Here is a 20,600-nt window from a genome sequence, read left to right as displayed (position 1 = left end):
GTAAGACAATATAATTACTTGCTGCTTTAGATAGTTGCTTTATTTGAAATTGTAACTTGGTCAAACTATGCAGTTAGTTTAGGAACTGTGATCACATATAAGCGCTGCTTCAGACTTATGCAGGGCAAATGAATAACATCTGGGACATGAATACAGCTTTTCTAATTCCCAGGAATGAAAAGCACCTATTCTGATAATCCCACAGAGGCAAGGCTGCAGAAGCTCCATCAGGAAATGGCAGGCAACAGCGAGCATCTTTGGTACCTAAGAATGTCAGCAAAATACGGAGTGAGGTTTTGTGTCTCCTGACTACAAAGGAACTCTAAAAATTGTCTGCAGACCCGAATGCAGTCCAGTAGTTGAAGGCCGTTTAAACAGCGTGCAGAGCAGCGTGCTCTTTGCATGCGCCAGATGTAAGCAAGCTGTGATTTATGCCTGCAGATGCCTCTGTGCATACGTGCATGTGAGCTCAGCCCAAATCTAACACGAGCGCTTTTGAAACCTTGAATTCTGAGTTGCGCTTCTCACATTGTTTGTTCTTTCATATTAGAACAGGCTCTGCTGCTGAAAAGATACAGAGTGGAACTTTACATGAAGCCGAGGAGATAAAAGCTTTAGCTCAGTAATAAATGGAGGTGAGTGCCAGTGAGTCATCTGCTAAGTTTTGAGGGCAGTTGGCTGGAAGAGAAATTTCAAACCATTCTTTTAACGTTACAAAAATGTCTCTAATCTCTGACCATAACTATGGGGTTGTTCAAAACCAAAATCTGGAAAGATGAGAGCAGTCACTTTCTCAGAACTTAGCTTCCAAATACATCTGCTAAGACCAATTTGTGAACTTTAAACCCGTGATTAATGATAGCAGTTACACCTCTGTCATCTCTGTGCAGAAGCTGAGTGCTTAAGGGAACCAATGCACATGCATTTGTGGGGAAGCAAATACACTACAATGGGGACGGCTTGAAGCTTTTTGAAGTATTCTGACAAGATACCTTCTAGGTCCAGAAGCAAAACTAGGCAGAGAAAATGGACTTGAACTCTGCAGTGACTCATGATACTTGGTGCGCTTCTCTGTGTTTTACTGTAGTGATAGATGCAGTTTCAAGCCACAGGGAAGATATGTGGGTATCTGCTAGTGAGTAAAGCATTATGCAGCTCCCAGTGGCTGTGATGCTCTGCCATCACGGTATGTTCAACCCATAAAAGCTATTCCAGCTGTGTGTCACCAGTTCTAATTGCCCCTCTTCATTCTTTTGTGGTATTGCATAGTTTAGCTCTGAGAGACCAGAATTACTCTTTCTTCTGCATTTGTAGCTGAATACAACTTCTGAATTACACCAATTATTCTCCTAATCCCCTCCCTGACTTGACCAAATTATCTCAAAAAGTCAATCTGGTCATCTGTATGGAAAAGTGAAACTACCAGGAAGAGAGTGTCTTCTGCATAACTCTGAGGGTTACACCTTGTAGCTATGGTGATCTAAGAGACCAAAGCAAATGCTCCTGCTATGAGCCTTGTGCTCTCTTGCACTCTCATAAGATCCTGTCCTGAGCCAATTCAGCTCATTAAGCCAAGCTAAATTTAAAACAAAACAAACAAAACATTTTCTCCAGCTTTAGTGAGCTGAGCTGTTTGTGAGAAGGGTTTGGCAAATGCCAGCACAAGGGCAAGGTGGGATGTGTCTCTGGGAACAGGAGATAAGAAGGGAGCAAAGGGTCATAGGCTGAAAAGGAGCAGGACCTCGCTCTTTGGGGAGCAACAGGCTATTAGATCATCCTGATATCTAATCTTTCTGGTTGTTAGTCACTGCCATCCACTGGGGATGTCATGGCAAAGCCTTTGTTGCTATTGCTACCCTTATGACACAGAGGAAACATGACTTGTTTCACATAATTTCCTTCATGTAAACAGTGAATAGGAATTTCATGTGTCTGTGTGTTGGTAGCACAGACAATGACTTCTCAACTGCTTTTTCTGTCTGATTAAAGTGCAGGGCTGGGACCTAAGGGTGATGTTGACTCTGGAAATGGCTACAAAGAGCAAGATGTAATCCTCATGGGAAATACACACTGAGAGATCCTGAGGAAAGGAACCATTTATCTCAGTAATTGTTGTCCTTTTAAGGCCACTTACTCAGTGCAGTAACATTTGATAGTATATTTGTACCAAAAGCTTGTAAGCAATCCAATTAAGCTATAGTAGCTTTTAATGATGCAGTAGAAACGGTATTTCCATTGTAAGTTTTACCACTTATAACACCACCAGCAACACAGAATCATAGAGTTGTTTCAGTTGGAAAAGACCTTTAAGATCATCGAGTCAAATCATTAACCTAACTCTACCAAGTCTGCCAATAAACCATGTCTGTAAGCACCTAATCTGCACATCTTTTATATACGTCTAGAGATGGTGGCTCCACCACCTCCCTGGACAGCCTGCTCCAACGCTTGAGAACCCTTTTGGTGAAGAAGTTTTCCCTAATATTCAACCTAAACGTCCCCTGGTGCAACTTGAGGCCATTTCCTCTCATCCTACCTCTTGTTACTTGGGAAAAGAGGCCATCCCCCACCTTACTACAACCTACATTTAGGTAGTTGTAGAGGGTGATGAGGTCTCCCCTCAGCCTCCTTTTCTTCAGACTAAATGCCAGTTCCCTCAGCCGCTCCTCTTTAGACTAGTTCTCTAGGCCTTTCACCAGTTTCATTGCCCTTCTTTGGACATGATCTTCACAGTACGGGATATAAATTGTAGGCTGAGATTCATACGTGGCCCAGAGTGATGCATGTTGGATTTTGTAAAAGATAGCCACACTGTGGAATGATTCCCCTGCAGAGACAGAGTAATAGCATAACGTGCAGGTCTGGGTCCAAAACTTCTGGCAGTTTACAAGTGGCCTTACTGATCTCTTATTTCTTATCTCTAGCTTTTCATATACTTATATATGATTATATATATATTTTTTAAAGTCCCAAAGTGGTCTCAGAAGGCATATAAAACCATGCGAAGCAGGAACTGCAAGCATAGTATATAGAATTTCCCATCAGAGTCGAGTAGCTGTGCACGAACTCACCTAGTACCTTCTGTGTTTGCACAGTATGATCTTTGGTTACGCAATCTGTGTACAGGTGCTCAAATAGTGTATGTGGAATGTCAGCTGTTGATTTACTGAAATCATTGAAAAATAGGTTACTATGCTTATGCAAGTTCACTATGAAGAATTCTCCAAGCTTGCCTATACAGGTTAACTCTTTTCTTTCTGTACCCTCTAATGCTCTGCACACAATAACCTAACTTCTGAATCAGTGGCAACATCTAAGGATCATCAATTTCACTTACCCCTCCCCAGGGAGCTCGTTCACTATTTGCAGAAGCCTTTTGTGACCCTTAGATAGAAGACACTTCATCTGTGTAAAATATTATTGTTAGTCTAGTGTTTTCAGTGGATTTTATTGGAACCTGATGTCCTGCCAAAAGTAACACCCTGGGAATCTTTCACCAGCCGTTCCTGGGTGTTCTGTAGATAACTGCTCTTTTCTCATACACTGTCCCTGGGAATTACATTCTCAGATTAGAAAAAAACATCAGTCCTCTTCCTTCTGTGAAAAGAGTTGCTGTTCAGGCTCTACATCAAAAGATTAGGCTAGTACTTTTTTCTAATGACTTATTATTCAGGTTATGTTTTGTTTTCTCATTAACCCCTTGGCAAAACAGGTTCAAAATGTTAAATAAGATTGATGTGAATGAGATCTTGTAGCATTATGCAAACACTTTGCATAGCTGAGAATGGCCAGTTAACGGAAGACTGGTGGAAAATTAGACCCAGACATTCAGTCAGCAACTTTCAACCCTGCAGAGACAAAGAACCTTTAAGAGCTAACTTTATAATGAGAAGCTATAGTAAAGCATGGCAGAAACTAAATGGAAGCCCAAATCCCCTTGGTGACAATTGTGTTTTTCAGAGATCTCCTGGGTAGACATTGCTTTGAGAGACCTTTGGGAAGGGATGTAGCAAATGAGGCCTTCCTAGGAGACTGTTGGGGGAGCAAATGCCTCTGGGCCAAAATAGGAATGGGAGGAGATTAAAGCAGAATAACCATTTCTCTGACAATTGAATGCCGAAATTCTGCAAATATAGTCTTCTTCTGAAAAGCATTCACATTCAGCTACCACACATGCAAGTTTCTGAAGTAGGGAAAACAAAAATCCGCAGGAACCGAAGTTTCTTATGATTCCTTTGTCACCGTGTCTGGTGTTTATTCTGTAGTTTCTTACCTCAGGATGGCTGAGGGACAAAAGAAGTGGGAGCTACTGATGCAGAACTAATGCACTGGATTTTAAGTGGGGTTCACTCAGTATATGTTTTGTACTGGAGCTGGATTCTTATAAGGGGGTAGCCAAAAGCTGTGTCCAAATGAACTCCTGAATGTTTGAGGAGGGATGGAAGAGTTAGGGAGAAGGAGGAAAATAAACTCTGGACCATGTGGGGCAGACTAGGCACCAGGTGCCTGTATTTGGAGCACTGTGGTGGTTGTGATGGTCATTAAGTGCCATGGGCTCAGAGAAGTACCTCATATTCCCTCTCAGATTTAGTTGTGTATTGAAACATTTATACATACCTAGCAAAAAGTGATGGAGGAGTTTATCCCTGTAGCTTATTCACTTTTGATCACACTCTTCCTTTTCTGATTTCTGCTTCCTCCAACAGAGCTCACTACTGTTGGAGCAGCTCAACTTATTGTCAATATGTTATGCAGTAGCCCTGTGATTGGTTTTTGTAGTGCCTTTCTGTGCACTCACTACAGTCCTTCTTTTTCTGGAAAAAAAAAAAAAAAAACACCAAAACCAAATGCCAGTCTGCCCTTGTTTTTCTTTTTCAGTGTTTCTCATATTCTGTTTGTGCATCTTGATACTCTGATGCTGCTGCTGACATGACTAGCAAAGATGGGCAAAAGAAACATCTTTCCCCCTGTTAATATGATTATGATGACTAGTGACTCTCAATCTATATTTATCCCTCCTGACAGAAAGATAAATATTTAGTGAAATAATTACAATTGTTCTCAACAGTTCTTGACCCAGACATCAAATAGTCTTGGTTTTATTGGGCCCTTTGAAGATGTTTACCTTCTAATCTATCTTCTGAAGAAATACTTCCTCAAAGGACACCACTTCAATCTTCCATCTTGAAGGCCTTCACTCAGCTACACCTATTACATTTGAACGCAGCTGCGAAGTCTTTCCTCTCCTTTCCTGACCTCCCTACCTTAATTTCATACATCCTCCTAATACCTCAGCTCCTACAGCATTTGATTACAGAATGTGAATTTCCCCCTGCTCACAAGTATCAACACGTTAGCATGGACTGTGTACGTGATACAGGTATTGCCTTGGGCAAAAGGCAGACTGGATGCTCCTTGGTAACAGATACAATATTCCCTATTCCCACTGTTTTAGGCCCACAGGATATTATCTCTTGTACAACCAAGAGGAGTCACAGAATCATAACTGCCCTTCACAATGCATCAGGATATGCCTTCAAAAGACAGATCTTTTGATACAAAGATCGTGATCAGTAAATCACAGCTTTCTCTTAACTTGTGCATTTTCCTGGTCCTAAGACAAACTTCCTACACGTATTGCTCTCACTTCTTCTGAATGAACCTTACAATTACACCCAGTGAGCAAAAGACAACAAATTAAGGAATACTTTTGTCATGTGCAGGGTACAAATACATCACATGTATGGAAATGGCTGATAGAGCTGGAGGAGTTACTTATCTAGGTATCGTTGCTTATTTCTCAGGGAGGTCAAGAACAGTGCTAGAGACAGTGTCTTCTGATTGAAGGACAGCCACAGGGAACAGTAGCTTTTCAGACTGCTCCAGCCAGATCTGCAACAGTATATACCCACAGCATACTTCATAAACAGATTTCTCAGGTCCATGGACATACATGGTTAATTGTACAGGGCTTATGGTAAGGCTCAGTGCTGCTTGCTCCTGCATAACTCCTTTGAGGTTTAGCTGGCTGAATTTTACTTTTCATAAGTCATTTGACAATATGTAAAATAAAAAATGGGGAGGAACATAAAAATTATGTTAGGCACACCAGTACCAGACACACTTGGGCTCCTATCTGAGAAACGAGTTCTCATCAGATAGGAAAAAACAGGGAGGGGAACAAAGGAAGAAAAAAATTGCTGTTGGATCAGACTAAAGAGGAATGTATTGTTATCATTTGCAGTCACAGTGTGATGCATTTTTTTATTTTTTAGCTATTCTTTGCTGTTGGCAGCTATGGTGACACCTTTCCCTGCAGTTGGCCATGCATCTGAGTCAGTTACTCCCATGGGAGAGATAATGTCCCTGTTTGTACTCTGTGTGAGACTAGAGGAAGTGCTTTAAAACGACCCTGCCCCACCCAGGCTGTAAACACCTGAGCTCACCACCACCCTGGCCTGCATCTGAACTCTGAGCCCATTCCCCAACCTGGGGAAACAGAACTGCCATTTTGCGATGGCCAAAAAAAGGGAACACCTTAAGACTGACCTAGTTCAGTAACTCATGGTGATGCTTGGAGGCTTGTGGAAGATAGCACAGAGAGACTTGGAAATGAATCAGAGGGCTACTCAGCTCAACATTCCTAACCAAGAGCTAACCTAATTAGTAGCCACCAAGCATCTGCTCGAGTTGCTTGTCTGAGCCTGGTTCTGAGTTCAAATATCTACATAAAGATACAGATCTACAGCATGCCTGAAACGCTGTCCACATCAGAGATGGCTTTAGTTATCTCTTTTTTTTTTCATGGTCTCAGCAGAATAATTGAGCATTAGATCATCTGAGAGATGAAACACACCTCTCACTATACTTAGTAGCTCAGGCTAGGATGAAGTGGGAAGCTCCATCTTCTCTGGTTTCTGGGGAGACAGAGACCTCCAGGACTTTCAGTTCTCTGTATCCATTTCCGCCATTTGGCTTACTAGCATTCACCATCTGTCAATTTATGGACCACACCCTGCTGGAGCTCTCTTCTGGGGCTGCACTCCTCTTTCTTTTTTTCCCCCCCCTCCATTATTTGCTTCCTATGCTTAAATAGTTGGTGTTTTGTGTTTGTTTGGGTTGGTTTTTTCCTCTTTTTTTTCCCCTTTTCTTGGATGCTGAGGATACTGCCTCCTCTGAGCATGTGTTAGCTTTTTTACTTTGGTAGGCCTGTGTCTCTTTCCCCCAAGATGTGTGTAGCTGCACCTGGGTATGAGCAGTTTTTCTCCCTCAAAATCCATTGCACCCTGGCTCCTCATCTGAGAAGGAGCAAAGAGGGGCTTTTATTGTGCTGGTGGACTTTGCCCAACCCTCTCTGGATCTGAATAGGCCGGCATTATTTCACAAGTACTAAATCCACTCACAATGGTTTTAAACGGTTGAGCTGCTGAGCCAGCTGAACAGCAAACACCAGAGGGGAAACCACATTTCGTGAGCGCTTCAGATTCCTTCAGACTGTACGTGGAACCATTAAGAGCAAAGTAAAAGCCCTTTGACACAACTTCTTTTGGCAACTTTTTCACAGCCACATGCCAAATATGGGGGCTGGCTAAGGAATTGGTTCAGAATCAGTTCCCAAGATTCTAGCACATGAAGATGAAGATGGAGTTCAAATCTGTTTCTGTTAAAAGAAAACAGCAGCGTATTGTATTTTCTTGTAGTGTATTAATCCGTTGCTGGATGTCTCTCTGATCAGTGTGGATCACCAGTGAAGCTATGAGCATGGGCACTTGTATCTGTTTTTCTTATTCTTTATGTATGTCTAAGAAGAACCCAAGCTGTATATCTCATTGTCTTCTGATCATCCCAGATCTTCAGCTAACATGACCAGCCAAGAAATATCCAAGGATGTAACCAAGTATCCCATTGCAATAAGATGAATGAGGGCCTATGTAAAGGACCTGCTATTTCTCTCTGTCCAGACTTGTGAAGACAGGGGACTTGGTTCTTCCTTAGAGGACACAACTGCATATTCCCTAAACAAGCTCTTTCACAATGATCTGGGTTAGCTTAGACACTCGGTCATGGTGGTTTCCTAGCCTAGACAGTCTTGACAGAGTAATTACTTTGAGCAGCTGCACTGAGGCAGCAATAATAATTGATGGTGGTGACAAGGATGAACCTCCCCCCTTCAGAAATTCAGCTCCATTCAGCAAAAGATGTGTGGCCACAGTCTGAAATCACACAGGGACAAGCAGGAACATTTCATCTTGAATAAGCTATAAAGATGTGCAAACCTGAAGTAGAACAGTTGCATCAAGAACCTGTATGGTCATCCTGAGTCAGAACTTCTGTGTAGTATAATTTAGCCTGTTTCACTTTGGCTTTGGGGTTTTCTTCCTCCTCCAGCATGGTTGAGCATGACTCTAGCTCCACCAAGAAAGAGGTGCAAACACAACTGTGTGCCTGAACTTTCAAAAGCATGTTGAAATTTGTTTCCAATTGATGTTGAAGTTACGTTCAGCCCAGAAAGAATTGTGTTTGTTCTCTTATTGACAGCTTCAATAATGTTCTTCTTTACATCGTGCAAAATAACAGAGTGGTTTCTGATGACTAAATAAAACAATCTTTAAGAATTTCTTACAAAAAATAATGGAGATTAAGAGTTTAGCCAGTGAGAAGTACAGATGAAACCACAAAACATACAGCTGCTGCATGGCAATGCACCCATCGAAACACATGCCCAGTTTTTCCTTCCTGCTTCTGTCACTTTCTACCTGTGTGTCCTTAGGTACACCAGCGGTCTTTCCACTGTATCTGCCTTGACCTAGTATCTGTAAAAGAGACAGGAAAACACATCTTGCTCCATAGGGGGACTGTGAAATTAAATTGACTGATATTTACAAAATGCTTGGAGAACTAGGGACAGCAGAACTTCATTCTCACACAAGTCCTTTGAGGGTACAAACTACTGCTGTGTGGTTGTTTTCTGCGGAAACATTCCTTCAGTAAAACAGAGGCTACAGAAGAATGGTTGGTTGGCCTTTGGCTCCTGTTAGACTTGTAGGGGCATTTATTTTTTCTCACAAAACTAAAGTCTGAAGTAAATTTGGGGCTTTTTTTTTAATCCCCTAAAATATCATTGGGAGTTGTGTAGGTGTGAAGAGAAAACTCCTGCACACATGCGTAAATATGCAAAAATTAAAAGCCTAAAGAAAAAAAAGAACCCAAACAGTCCACAAAACAGTGCATAATCTCATTTTTTTATTCTCATTTCTCTAAACCTGCTAACAGGATTCCCCCAGAATTTCCAGCACTCGCTGAACCTTGACCTAAGCAGCTTCATGAAAATTTTTTTCCCCAAGGGTTATTTTGGAAAGAAAGTTCTAAGAACCTGAGTATAATGGTTTTCACAGCTGTAATTATAGAGTCGCACATCTGATTCATGTAATTTGACAAGGAATTATAACTTGCCTGGTTCAAAGGAGTGTGTCAAAGTGTATGATAACTGGTGATGTGAATCTTGCAGCATCTGCACATGGGCTCTTCCATCATTCTGGTGTCCAATTCAAATGTTTCTGTTATGTGTTTACATACCTGGGGCAGTCTAGATTACATTATTCTTGTATTGCCTTTTCTCAGAAAGAGTTTTATAAACATTTGACTCACAAGCCAGGGATGGGGAAATGGCAGTGAAAATGCCCATGCACCCTTTTGGACTTGGAGAAGTCCACACTTCTGTGTGTGGCTATTGTATGCACACAGCATTGCCCATTTTTGGCTCTCAGAAGAGAAACGTACAAATGAATACACATTTTTCAAGAAGGCTGAGAAATGGTAACTTGGGCTGAAGGCTTCCATTTTTAGTAACTAAATGTGCAGAGGTTCTGTACCTGTTTGTTGGCTGAGGGTGAACAGAGAAGCAAGTTCATGGTTCAGCTCTCAGGAATGGGCTAGGAAGCCAGGGGAGGCAACGTTTTGACAAAAGACTCAAAAATTGATTTAGCTGTGGTTTAGCAGGTACTTCACATTGCAGAGCACTCTCACCCGCAAAGATGGCTCAGCCAGAGGTTTTGCCACTGGCCAGCTGGGAGAACCATGTGTAACTGGGTTTGCTCACTAAATAAAACCCACTCCCTCTGTACTCCAATTTGCAAGGTGCAAGAGTGGATGAGATGTATCTGTACCTCAATGTGTGAAACTGGTGAGAGATGGTGCCCCTAAAGGTTGTGGCTGAAGAGGAGACGGTGGAGTTAGGGGAAAAGGGTCCTGCTGGTGGCTGATGCAAGGGGCTGCAAGCAACCCAAGCCAGGCTGACGATGTGACACACAAGTGGCAGGCATGAGGGTTGTCCTTGGCTGGTTTGGTGCAGCTGCTGGCTGACCTCATCCTCCAGACAGGGTGCAGTCACACTGACTTGCTGCTGTTCTCACTGGGACATGAAACCCCCACCATACAAAGCCACGGCCATCTCCTTAGCCCCCAGTGCTGCTCAGGCACAATCCTGTCACCCCAGGTCCTGTGCCATTTAACCCCCTCCCCACCTCCACAGGGAGATCCTATGCCTCCTGGGCTTTTCTCTCTGAAGCCCCTGCTTCCCCCAAGTTTGGGAAAGGCATTAGTGAACATTCACCCTAAGTGGGAAGGTGGGCTGTGCCCAGATAGAGCAGGTTAGATGAATCGGTAGGGCAGAAGAGAATTGCCACATCTGACTACAACACAAAGGACCAGTTAATACTAGTTGTAAGAAAAAGTCTCCTCCTTCTCAGCATTTTGTAATCATGCTGTCTGTCTTCTAGTGTCAGTGTTACCAGTTTCTGGGACCAGCAGAGGTAAGGCTACGCAGACTTGCAGGTCCCTGCAGCTGGAGGAGAAGAGCAGAGGATCATTCTTGCTCCTAAGTGTGATATCCAACTTCATATCGTTCTTTTGACCAGCCAGGGCACAGTGTATCTCTGGCTAAGCCTCTAGCTAGCCCTGTAAAGACTTTACTCTCAAGTAGCAATCTGAAATCTTGCAGTCTGAGTGATGTCCTCTAGTGAGAGCAATCATTGCTACTGTTTGGACCTTCTCTGCTTCTGCCACTGGCTACAGCCGGACTTGGATCTTCAGCTCACTGATGGGCAGCTGCCACTGAAATGAGAGATCCTGCTGCCTCTACATGCTATCATGGCCATGCAGTCCCAGTCATTGGCAGTTGCCTGATCCTCCAAGGAACCAATGCAGGATGGCAAACCAGAACACTAACCCTGCCAAAAAGTGTTTTGTTTTCTCCAATTTAGTTCTCTGAACCAGCTTTACCAAGGTCAGATGAATGGCACAGGCAGTGGAGTGCACGCCTGGGAGTGAGGAGTGGGGATTGGGATCCTGTTTGAGGGGCTGCAGTAACTGGGTTACTAATTGTAGTTTAGTTAATAACATGATGAGACAACTTCCTCAGACTCTCAATGTCTGAGTTGTGCGCACCATCAGGGTTGTCCCAGGAACAACTCATTCTGACACACTTGGAGGTTTTTTTTCCAAAGGCTCTTTCTCTCTCGCAGTGCAGACTGTTCTTATCCAGGCCAAAATTACAGAACCCAGATAAGGCTACTGAAACCTGCTGGGGCAGGAACATTGCCTGGTTGGTGATATTACACTGCCACCATTCTCAGAAATCACTGAAGGAGAGTGAAGGTCTGCTGGCACTAGAAAGCACAAGCTGGCAAGCTGGCTGTTGCTGCAGAAGCAGGCAAATACGTGCCCAAGCCAAGAATATATAAGCACACCATAGCCTTGAGGCACATGTTAAAGCCACGAAAAATCCCCACAAAACTAAAAGCCTAACCCAGTTGCGAAGACACTCCCTGCACCCCTCATCAGGCCTAGGCTGAAAGTGGGATGTGGGAGAGGTGATTTACAGTGGCAAGTGGGACTTTCCATTTGTTCTGTGGGCATTTTGGAGAAGTCCACACTGTCACACCTATAGTTAACTCTATTTATCTGCCCGTCTAAAATATTCCTGCTTTAGATCTGGTCAAAACCTGAGCACTGGAAGTAGACTATCCAATTATTTAGTCTTCTTTCCTTGCAAGTTACTTGTAAAACTGTCTGTATTTCTGCAGATGTATTTTGCATTCAAAGCCCTTGGCAAGCCACTTTTGCCAAAAAATTTCAGTGTAGGGTCTGTTTTCCAGAATCACTATTTTATCTGTATACTTTTTTAACTTTTGTTGTATGAATGATTCCCTACCTGGTGAGGTATTATTTCTGCTTCTCATCCCAGAGGATTTTACTTGTCTTTTTTTTTTTCTTTTTTTTAATCAAAAGAGTAAGAAACTATAAAAAGACACAACATAAAATATATAGCCTCCTTTAAAATATGACATTCATCTGGTGCACATCCCTTAAACACCCATTTATACAGAACATGACACCCATTCATGAATAAGAAAATATAAAAATACAAACTTAAACTCTAGAGATGTTTAGAATCAGCCCAAATGTTTACTCTGTTCTGCAATATTCACTTGTGGCTCTGACAGACCTTTCTGTGGCAATAATGTGTGAGTGTTACTGATTTCCACTGTCCACAGACCTTCCCCTGGTTCCTGCCACTGTGGTGGGAGTGGTGGAACGGATGTTGTCTCCGTCACTCCCGTTCAAAGTCTGGTACTTCAGCTTAAACCACGGATGAAACAGGGATGTGTTAAGATGCCAGATCATGAACTCAGCAGCTGAGGTACACAGCTAAGCAACTTTAATGGATCCTTTGCTGCTGAAAAGAATAGTTTTGTATGGCTGCCTCCTCCTCTCCCCCCTGCCCCAAATCTCTGTGGAGAGGTTGGAGGCAAGAGTCAGGGGGAATAATAGGATAAGGAAGTGCTGAAAAATCATCTGGAGTGTGACTATCAAAGCTATACTTCTATTCTAACTTGCAAACAGTTTCCTGAAGTAGAAAGAAATTGGTGATGGGATCTTGTTGGGTGGTTTTCTTTGTTTCTGTCCCAAACACATTTTTCTGATCCCAGCAATCACAGTATGTACACTGTTATATCTCATCAGGTCTGCCTGCCTGGTTTCTCATCAGTGGCAAATCCTTAACAGGGGAAGGTGAAAGTTTCACTTGGAAGCCACAAATAGAGATGTCTGGGAAGAAAAATGCATCATTCAAGTTAATTCATGTTAAAGTTTTATCTTTAAATAAATAATTTAATCTTTTTAATTAAAATATTTTAATTCAAATTTCATCTTTTGTCCTAGCACTTGTCTGGCTGGCTTGGATCTGGTGAGGCTGCTCTACAGTCTTGTGGCTTTTTTTTTCCATTTAGTACCATTTCCTTTTAGCTTCTCTCAGTGCACAGTCTGAGGTTTTGTTGATCTTCCTAGAAGTCAGAACTGGAAAACATACTCCTCTGAAATAACAGGATTTTTGTGAGGGAGAAAGTGGATTCATGTGAGACACTTTTTGCTGTTAAAAAGCAGTCCTAGTTCTCACTTATGGACAGTTGGTGTCTAACTTCTCTAATGCAAGATACCAGTTGCAGTCTGGTCAGCAATTGTGCCATTGCCTATAGGGAACTGAAAAGTGTATTTATTTTTATCCTGCTGTTGGCTTATGGGATTTTAAAGTACCTTTTTTAGCTTGCATAACTGTAAATATTGTTACTGGACATCTCGACCTCTTCTCAATGCTAGCTCTAATATTTGACCTTCTAACCTGCTTCAGGAGATGGCAAATTCCACAGGCTGATGACAGGCTGGGTGAGGGAGTGTCTCCTGTTGGGGGGACTTTCAATTTTGCTGAATGAGCTCCTGTTCTCATGCTTTAAGAGAAGCAAAAAAACTATGGACAGGTTAGTTCTCCTTAGGGGCTTCTTAAGTCTTTATTGCCTCTTCTAGCTCTCTCCTATGTTAGGTCAGAGGCTCACATTGTTTTCATTCTATTGCTACCTGCTTGGCCTGGCCCTGTAAATGTTGTGCAAGAAATGCCAGCAGGTACTGTGCAACAGACATAGGACCCTTGCCCTAAAAAAAAAATAAAAACCTGATTTCTGCACTGTATCCTAGTTAACTTTCACGACTGTTCCTGCTACTCCATCCAGGAGCTCTCTGAGGAGTGAGTCATGCATTACCACCCCAGAGCATGCAGTGCTTGCCCCCACAAAATATTCATAAACCCACAGCTGGAAACTTCCAAGAAGATACCTGCTCTGCTCAGAGCAGTGACTCAAGAGAGGCTTTTAAATCTACTTTCAATGGAAGAACTTTTTTTCTTTTTCCCTTACCACTGATCACTCCTCCTCTTACCTCACATCATTGCCAGGACCGTCTTCTTGTCTCAGCTACGTGTCATGGTTCTTATTTGGATTCTGGCAACTATGCTAATTTGTTATGAACTTTTAGATCACTTAAGGAATCATCATCAAAGCTATTAGTGAAAGTGGTTTTGATATGATGTCAAAGTGCAACGTAACAAAGTTTGATAGCAAGGTTCACTCTATTACTGTACAGCACAATCATTTGAACAGTGATTCAAAACTACCAAGGTACAAATCAAAGTGACAAAGACAAGAGCAAAGTTACCAAGGCATAAATCAGTTACCAAAGCACATATCAGTTACTAAGTCACAAATCAAAGTTATGAAGGCAAAAATCAAAGTTACCAAGGCACAAATTGGTTACCATACTACAAGGTTATGTGTGATACAGGTCTCTTACCCAAGGTCTGCTGATGGTAAAAGGTCTCTCTGCTTTGAGGAGCAACCTTTAAAGGCATCCCAAGCTCAAGGGGAGAACACTGCCATGTATCCAGCTCACTTAGGCTGTCTTATTTATGGAACAAAGTGATTGGCTCATAGTTAAATTACATGTGATGAGAAAGGTAAGCATGAGACTCCTTGTACCCACAACTTACTTTGTTCCTTGATAAATGAGTCTTGGAAAAGCCACCCACTATTCTTCTGTTAACTGTATGATCAATGTTCCAAGCTTGTATGCATCGATGCTCACTGTGTCACTCTGCTCTTTTGTAGGTTTTTAAAGAATGGTTTGAAACTAGAACTGGTTTTGGTCCCTTTAAGGTTCAGGCTTTTACCTCCTTTGGATTCTGAACCAAACTGCTGCTAGTTTGCTTAGGGGGTTGAGTGCATCTGTCACACTTATGTGGTCATATATAATGCTCTTTCTCTTCCCAGCTAGCACCATATATTTCCTGGTTGTAAGCATGCAGGTATCTGTGCACATTCACCCGTATTTTGTACTGTCTGGTGGCTTCATGAAACCCCTGTAAGGTGTCACAAAAAAATTCTCAGTAGCATGATGTTTCTTGTGGCAGCCTCTGTAGAGGTGGACAGAAACACACCACACCTTCCTGCTCTAGAAACAGACAGGTATGCTCTTTTCAGTTTTGTAACTCAAGGAATCTTTGACCTTCTGGTCTTCTTTATTGGGCTATTGTAAAGGTTGAAGATGTTGAGGATCACTTTTGGGTCCTTACTTAACCTCAAGTTGTGTTGAAATAGAGAAAACTAAACCCCAGATTTTTCAGAAGTTTATGAGCATTTTAATTGGTGAAGCTGATTCTTTTAATCTATGAAACCTTGGCTTCAAATCCATGGTAGACCTGAAACTTTCAGCTGGGTGGAGTGATTTAATATAGGGCTTAATTTGACTTTTTATTTAGCTTAATTTTCTTGTCCTCTTTGTCCTTCACCCCCAGTTCCCAACTTACTAATTTCTATATTTTCCCCTTATTATCTAGTTCTAAAAAAGCTTAACCTCTCTCTCCCTCAGTTATAAAGAGTACATTTTCACCAGCTGTCACAGCTACTTGTGTATCTTCCTCAGTCATCAAGTCTCTTATCTGAGCACAACTGTTCTCAGGTTTTCAGAAACTGCTGTGCAGCTTGTATCTTGGAGATACATTCTGCAGGATAAGGGAGTCTGGGTCATTCTTTCTAGTTAAAGATAATTGTCATGATTATTTCCAAGGGACAGTTTTTTTCCATTTTATTTCCTTTGATATGAGCCTAAGAAATGAAAAATGAGACCCCAGATAGACTTCCCCACTTTCAATTCTAAGGATGGTTAGGACCATTACAGGCAGAAAAATCAGTTGTAAAATTTGGATCCTGCTGCCAGCCTAGTCAGGACTGGAAGCTATGCCCTGGGCAATTTTTCCTTTCTCCAGAATTGTCTGAAGCATAGATGTGGACTCAGACTTCTGAAGTTTGACATGTGTTTGTGATCTAGGCTTTTGATTCCATTTCATCTCTAATAGTTTCTTTTTCCAAACCCTTGGGTAGTTGACCTTTCTTAGAACACACGCTAAGCACAAGAAACACCCTTCTTAAAAAACACAAACACTAGAAGAGGAACACAGAGAACCGAAAGAGCTTCACCAGGAACTTTTGTTTCTCTATAAACCCTACATAGGAAAGCCTGGCCTCTACTCTCCCTCAGCATTTGCTGTATTTATTTCTTTTCCTCCTCTCCAAACTGGGAGCACTTTCTGCCAAACAGAGAAAGGCTTTATGAGGTGGGGAACAGCTCAGATTTTTGGAGCTTGTAAAGTATGTGCTGCCTCCTTCTGAGAGCTGAAGGCTAACTTCTGCCTCTGCTGCTCCACCTTCCCATAAAAAGCGGCTCTTTTTAGTAATACCCCTCTTCTTACCCTCACCCTTTTGGAAAAAGTCTCATAGCAGCTCCAGGCAGAACAAGGCAGAGATCTTGCTGCTAGCTTTTCATCAAAGAACAGAGGGAAAAGGCGGTGCTGAGTTTTCAAGTGAAATTGGCTGCCAAACCTGAGGAGCAAATGGTAGAGGCGGTGGATATTCCCCCCAAACCAGGGACCTTCCCTCCCACTTCTCCCTCCCTCCCCAAGATGGACTCACTCGAAGATTGCTGCTTTCCCCTTCTGAGGCCATCCTTTCACCCCAGGTTTCTTCCCCTGCAGCCAGCGCGCGGAGCGGGGCACTCCGTGCTCCTGGAGACTCCCTTCGCTGGACCGGGACGCGCAGCTGCTGGAACAGACCTGCTATTCATCTGGCTGCGGCCGCCCGCCCGCCTTGGCATCGGCTGGGGGGCGAGAGAGGGGGTGGCACGCCGATTCTTCATTGTCCGGGCAGTCCGTGGAACAAGAGTCCCTCTTAGACTTTCCGTGACAGTTGTGTTCATTACGTGTCTGTGCTACCTCTCCGAGGCCAGCTGAGCCTCATGAGCTCACTCGGGCTGGGACGAGGTGATGCAGCCAGTGTACCAAGAGGTTCCTGGCATGGGCTGTGCAGCAGCAGCAGCAGCAAACCTGATCTCTCCCTCCCTCACCAGCACATAGCTGAGTGTATGGATGAAAAACTGATGGTTGAAGAGGTTAAGTCCAGAAAGACGTGACTGCTAGCTGCTGCTGCTGCAATGATATTATATCGCCTTTAAAAACTGCACTTTTCTCTCCTTATAGTCCTTTCTTCTCCTTTTTCTTCCCCGCCAAAATGCCCTTCCTTTCCCCTTGGCAACGCTTTTTTTTGGTTGAATTTGATACATCTGGTCTTAGCTGAAAGTAAATCTTGCTTTCTGCTTAAGTTAAAAGCAACTACAAATGACACTGGAATGGAAGTGTACGCAGCCAGAATCAAGTCATGGTGCAGAAAAATACGTTGTTATTATTAGGTGGACTCCTCAGGCATAAAAATCACTGTAATTATCTAGATTTTAGAGAAACTCTGCTACTCTGTACTATCTGAGGGTCAGGTAGGCTTGTCTGGCTTTTGAAGGACAATTTCTGTAGTTCCAGCAGCATCGAAAATTTATGGTAAGTAATACACTCTGTTAAACAGTTTAGCCAAATGTATGTTCTAGTACTCCAGCCTGACTAGAAGTGCTGACAAGTCTGTCAGTGTACGATCCTGTTGCATTGATGCTTCCCAGCAAAAGGCCTCATTTTGCAATGAAAATACCAGTGCTTAGTACTGCATGTTCATTTCAAAGCACTGATGAATTCAGCCTCTCTGCATTCCTTTCAAACGGCTTTTTTTGTTGTTGTTAACTTATAGATGTATGAGCTGAAGCAGTGAGCTAGGGACCAGGTCAATGTCATGCAGGAAAGCAATGCTAGGACACAGCTCCTTTCATCCTCAGGGTTTGGCCTAAGGCTGAAAGCCCATCAGGAACCATGAGGCTGATTCTACAATCAAAAGCTACCCTCACAGTGCCTACTTTTGAGTGAAAATTAAGATCCCTGTGTCTTGTTATCACTGAAGTGATTGCTTGAATCCTACAGGGAAATGGAGGTGAGGGGGAAAAAGGCTCCTCCTCAACATCTGTTGGCTTTTTTTTTTTTTTTCTGTTTAATATATAAGGAGCATTTAACCCAAAATGCAGCCATTTGCTCCTGCTTTTGACAAACTCTCCTTGTGGGAATCTGTACGTTAACTAAAAGCTCCCTTTAAGTATACTATTGCACAGATATTAATATAAATAATGACCTGGTTTAGTTTACTTTTTTATTTTAGTCTATAAAAAGATGCTATGGTTAATCAGTTTATAAATAAATATTGTTTATTAATAGTTAATATACACTAGGTGAGTGTCCACTGTGTTTGTTGAGGCACTCCTGGGAGTTAAAAGGATTTCGTGTTGTACAGGTTCTTTGTGAACAGGCTTCCACCAAACAACCCATGCAATCTGGCCAAAGTTTTTTGATTTCCTATATGTACCATAAGCATCAAAACAAGCCCAAAATATCTTCTAGTGGTTAGACGGGAATGAAGTATCTGTCATTTTATTTAGTAGATAAACAAATATCACAATTGGACGAATTTCAAACAGGACACAACAATCTGACTTTTTAAATTTTTTTTTCTTAATACATCTAAATGCTACGCTAAGGGCTTTTTTTTTTTTTTAAACACACTTACCAGAGAGGTATTGCAAAGAGAAATAATCTTTCACTGTGTCCTCAGAATATCTACAGAAATAAGTCAAACTTAAAACAACCTTTGTGTCCTTGCAGACCCTTCAATCAAACCAGGTTCCCAGTGCCTTCTCCTAGTATCACATGAAACAGTCTTTCTGCAAAGCATATTAGAAGTAACCATCATATCAGCCTCCCTTGAAGTGTCTGAAGGCAAACATAATAGACTGAGAAAACTTCAAATAATAAAATTTCTCATGGAAATTATTTATTTGTCTAACAGCAAAGCTTGGAGCCAAAAAAAAAACACGAGAGGAGAGGGGAGTGGGTTTATTTTAACTTTGATTGTAGCAGCTGCCCAACAAAGGAGTGCCTCAATGAACATAGTTATAGCTAAGATTTTCTTGTTACTAAATGCAGTTACAGAGAACTGCATTTTTCAAACTATTTTTTTCTAGTAAATTATAGTGATATAGATTTTATATTAGAAAAAATAATTTTCTAGTAAATATAGTAATTATAATGTAAGAATGCACCATTGTAATGGTCCAAAGACTAAGGCATAGAAAATGCAGCCCAGCTTCTACAAGGGATTGTGTGACATGAGTGGCAGCCACTCACCAGTATGAGACTCAACAATCCACAAACTCTCTTCCAATCATTTCTATAACACAAGGCAAGTGGGAGATCTTAAAAACCTGGCTTTTCTAATGGATGTTGATTGATTGGAGAGTCTTTCTGGTAATGCATACTAGAAATGGATGGGGAAAGAGGAGTGTTCCTCTAAAGGAGAGTGGGGAGCATCTGGGCCATGACAAAGAACAAGTGTGTGATTTTCCTCGCAAGATCAGCCCATGCCAGCTGAGAGTGGAGAAGGGGCTCTGTGGGTCATCCACATTCACCTGGGAGGAACACCTCATGGCAAAGCTGCTTATTTCCAGCCCCATCCTCTCCTCTCCCTTATGCCAGACAAATTCTGTGTGCAGCCACCCAAGAAACCAGACACAAGAACTTCTCCCAGATGGAAAAAAAATTAATTTGCAGGCCATTTTTTTTGCTGGGATGAGATCCCTGACCTGGTTCTGCACATAACTGCACAAACACTTATGCTGGCAGTAGGGAGGGCGCCTGGCGGGAAATGGAAAAAGCAGCTGGGAGTGGAGCAGGGTGGAGACGAGCCGGTTCAAGCAGCATTGCTGCTGCATGTGTAACCACAACATTGCAGTGCTGGTGCCACCACTGGGGCTGGCCTCTGCAGTGGGGATGTGGGAAGAAGAGCTGCACTTCTGGAGCTTCATTGCTAGCCAGTAGAGACTGCCGGGAGCAGAAAGTAGGCCATGCAGTGTGGAGACTGATGCAAGGATTGCTCTTCCCCACCACACTCAGATTTGCTGTGGTACTCAACAGACCCATAACCAAGACTGCAAGTTTCTGTAAGACAATTGCACTTCCAACAGAACAAATAACAGGGCAGCTTCACTTCTTAACCCTTACCAGTCCTTGTGTGTTACAAAAGCAGTTTGGTTTTGATTTTGGTTTCAAGAAATCATTTCTCCACCCTGTAATTTTGGACCACCTCTTCACTCTATCAGGAAAGAAATGTGCTACTGATCTATTCTGTGTACATTCATCCGATTCTCTGTGAGGATATAAAAAACTCAACATTTCTAGCCTCACGGAATGAAAACCAAGAGGGTTTGTTAGTGTAGCAAACTACATGTTCACTAAACTG

At 42.4% G+C, this 20,600-nt stretch overlaps 1 protein-coding gene across 1 annotated transcript in view; it reads right to left on the bottom strand.

The window, feature by feature from the left end:
* LOC103769378 (ninjurin-2-like) overlaps positions 1 to 17,004 on the bottom strand; it is a 46,111-nt gene extending 29,107 nt beyond the window's left edge. The window contains 2 exon segments of the mRNA XM_008936568.1: positions 16,854 to 16,962; positions 16,964 to 17,004. Of these exon segments, the coding sequence (XP_008934816.1) occupies positions 16,854 to 16,962; positions 16,964 to 17,004 (150 nt within the window).
* Positions 17,005 to 20,600: the final 3,596 nt, after the last annotated feature.

This window comes from Merops nubicus, unplaced genomic scaffold, assembly GCF_000691845.1.
Source record: "Merops nubicus isolate BGI_N331 unplaced genomic scaffold, ASM69184v1 scaffold12423, whole genome shotgun sequence".
NCBI lineage: Eukaryota > Metazoa > Chordata > Aves > Coraciiformes > Meropidae > Merops > Merops nubicus.
This window is presented reverse-complemented; position numbering and strand designations above follow the sequence as displayed.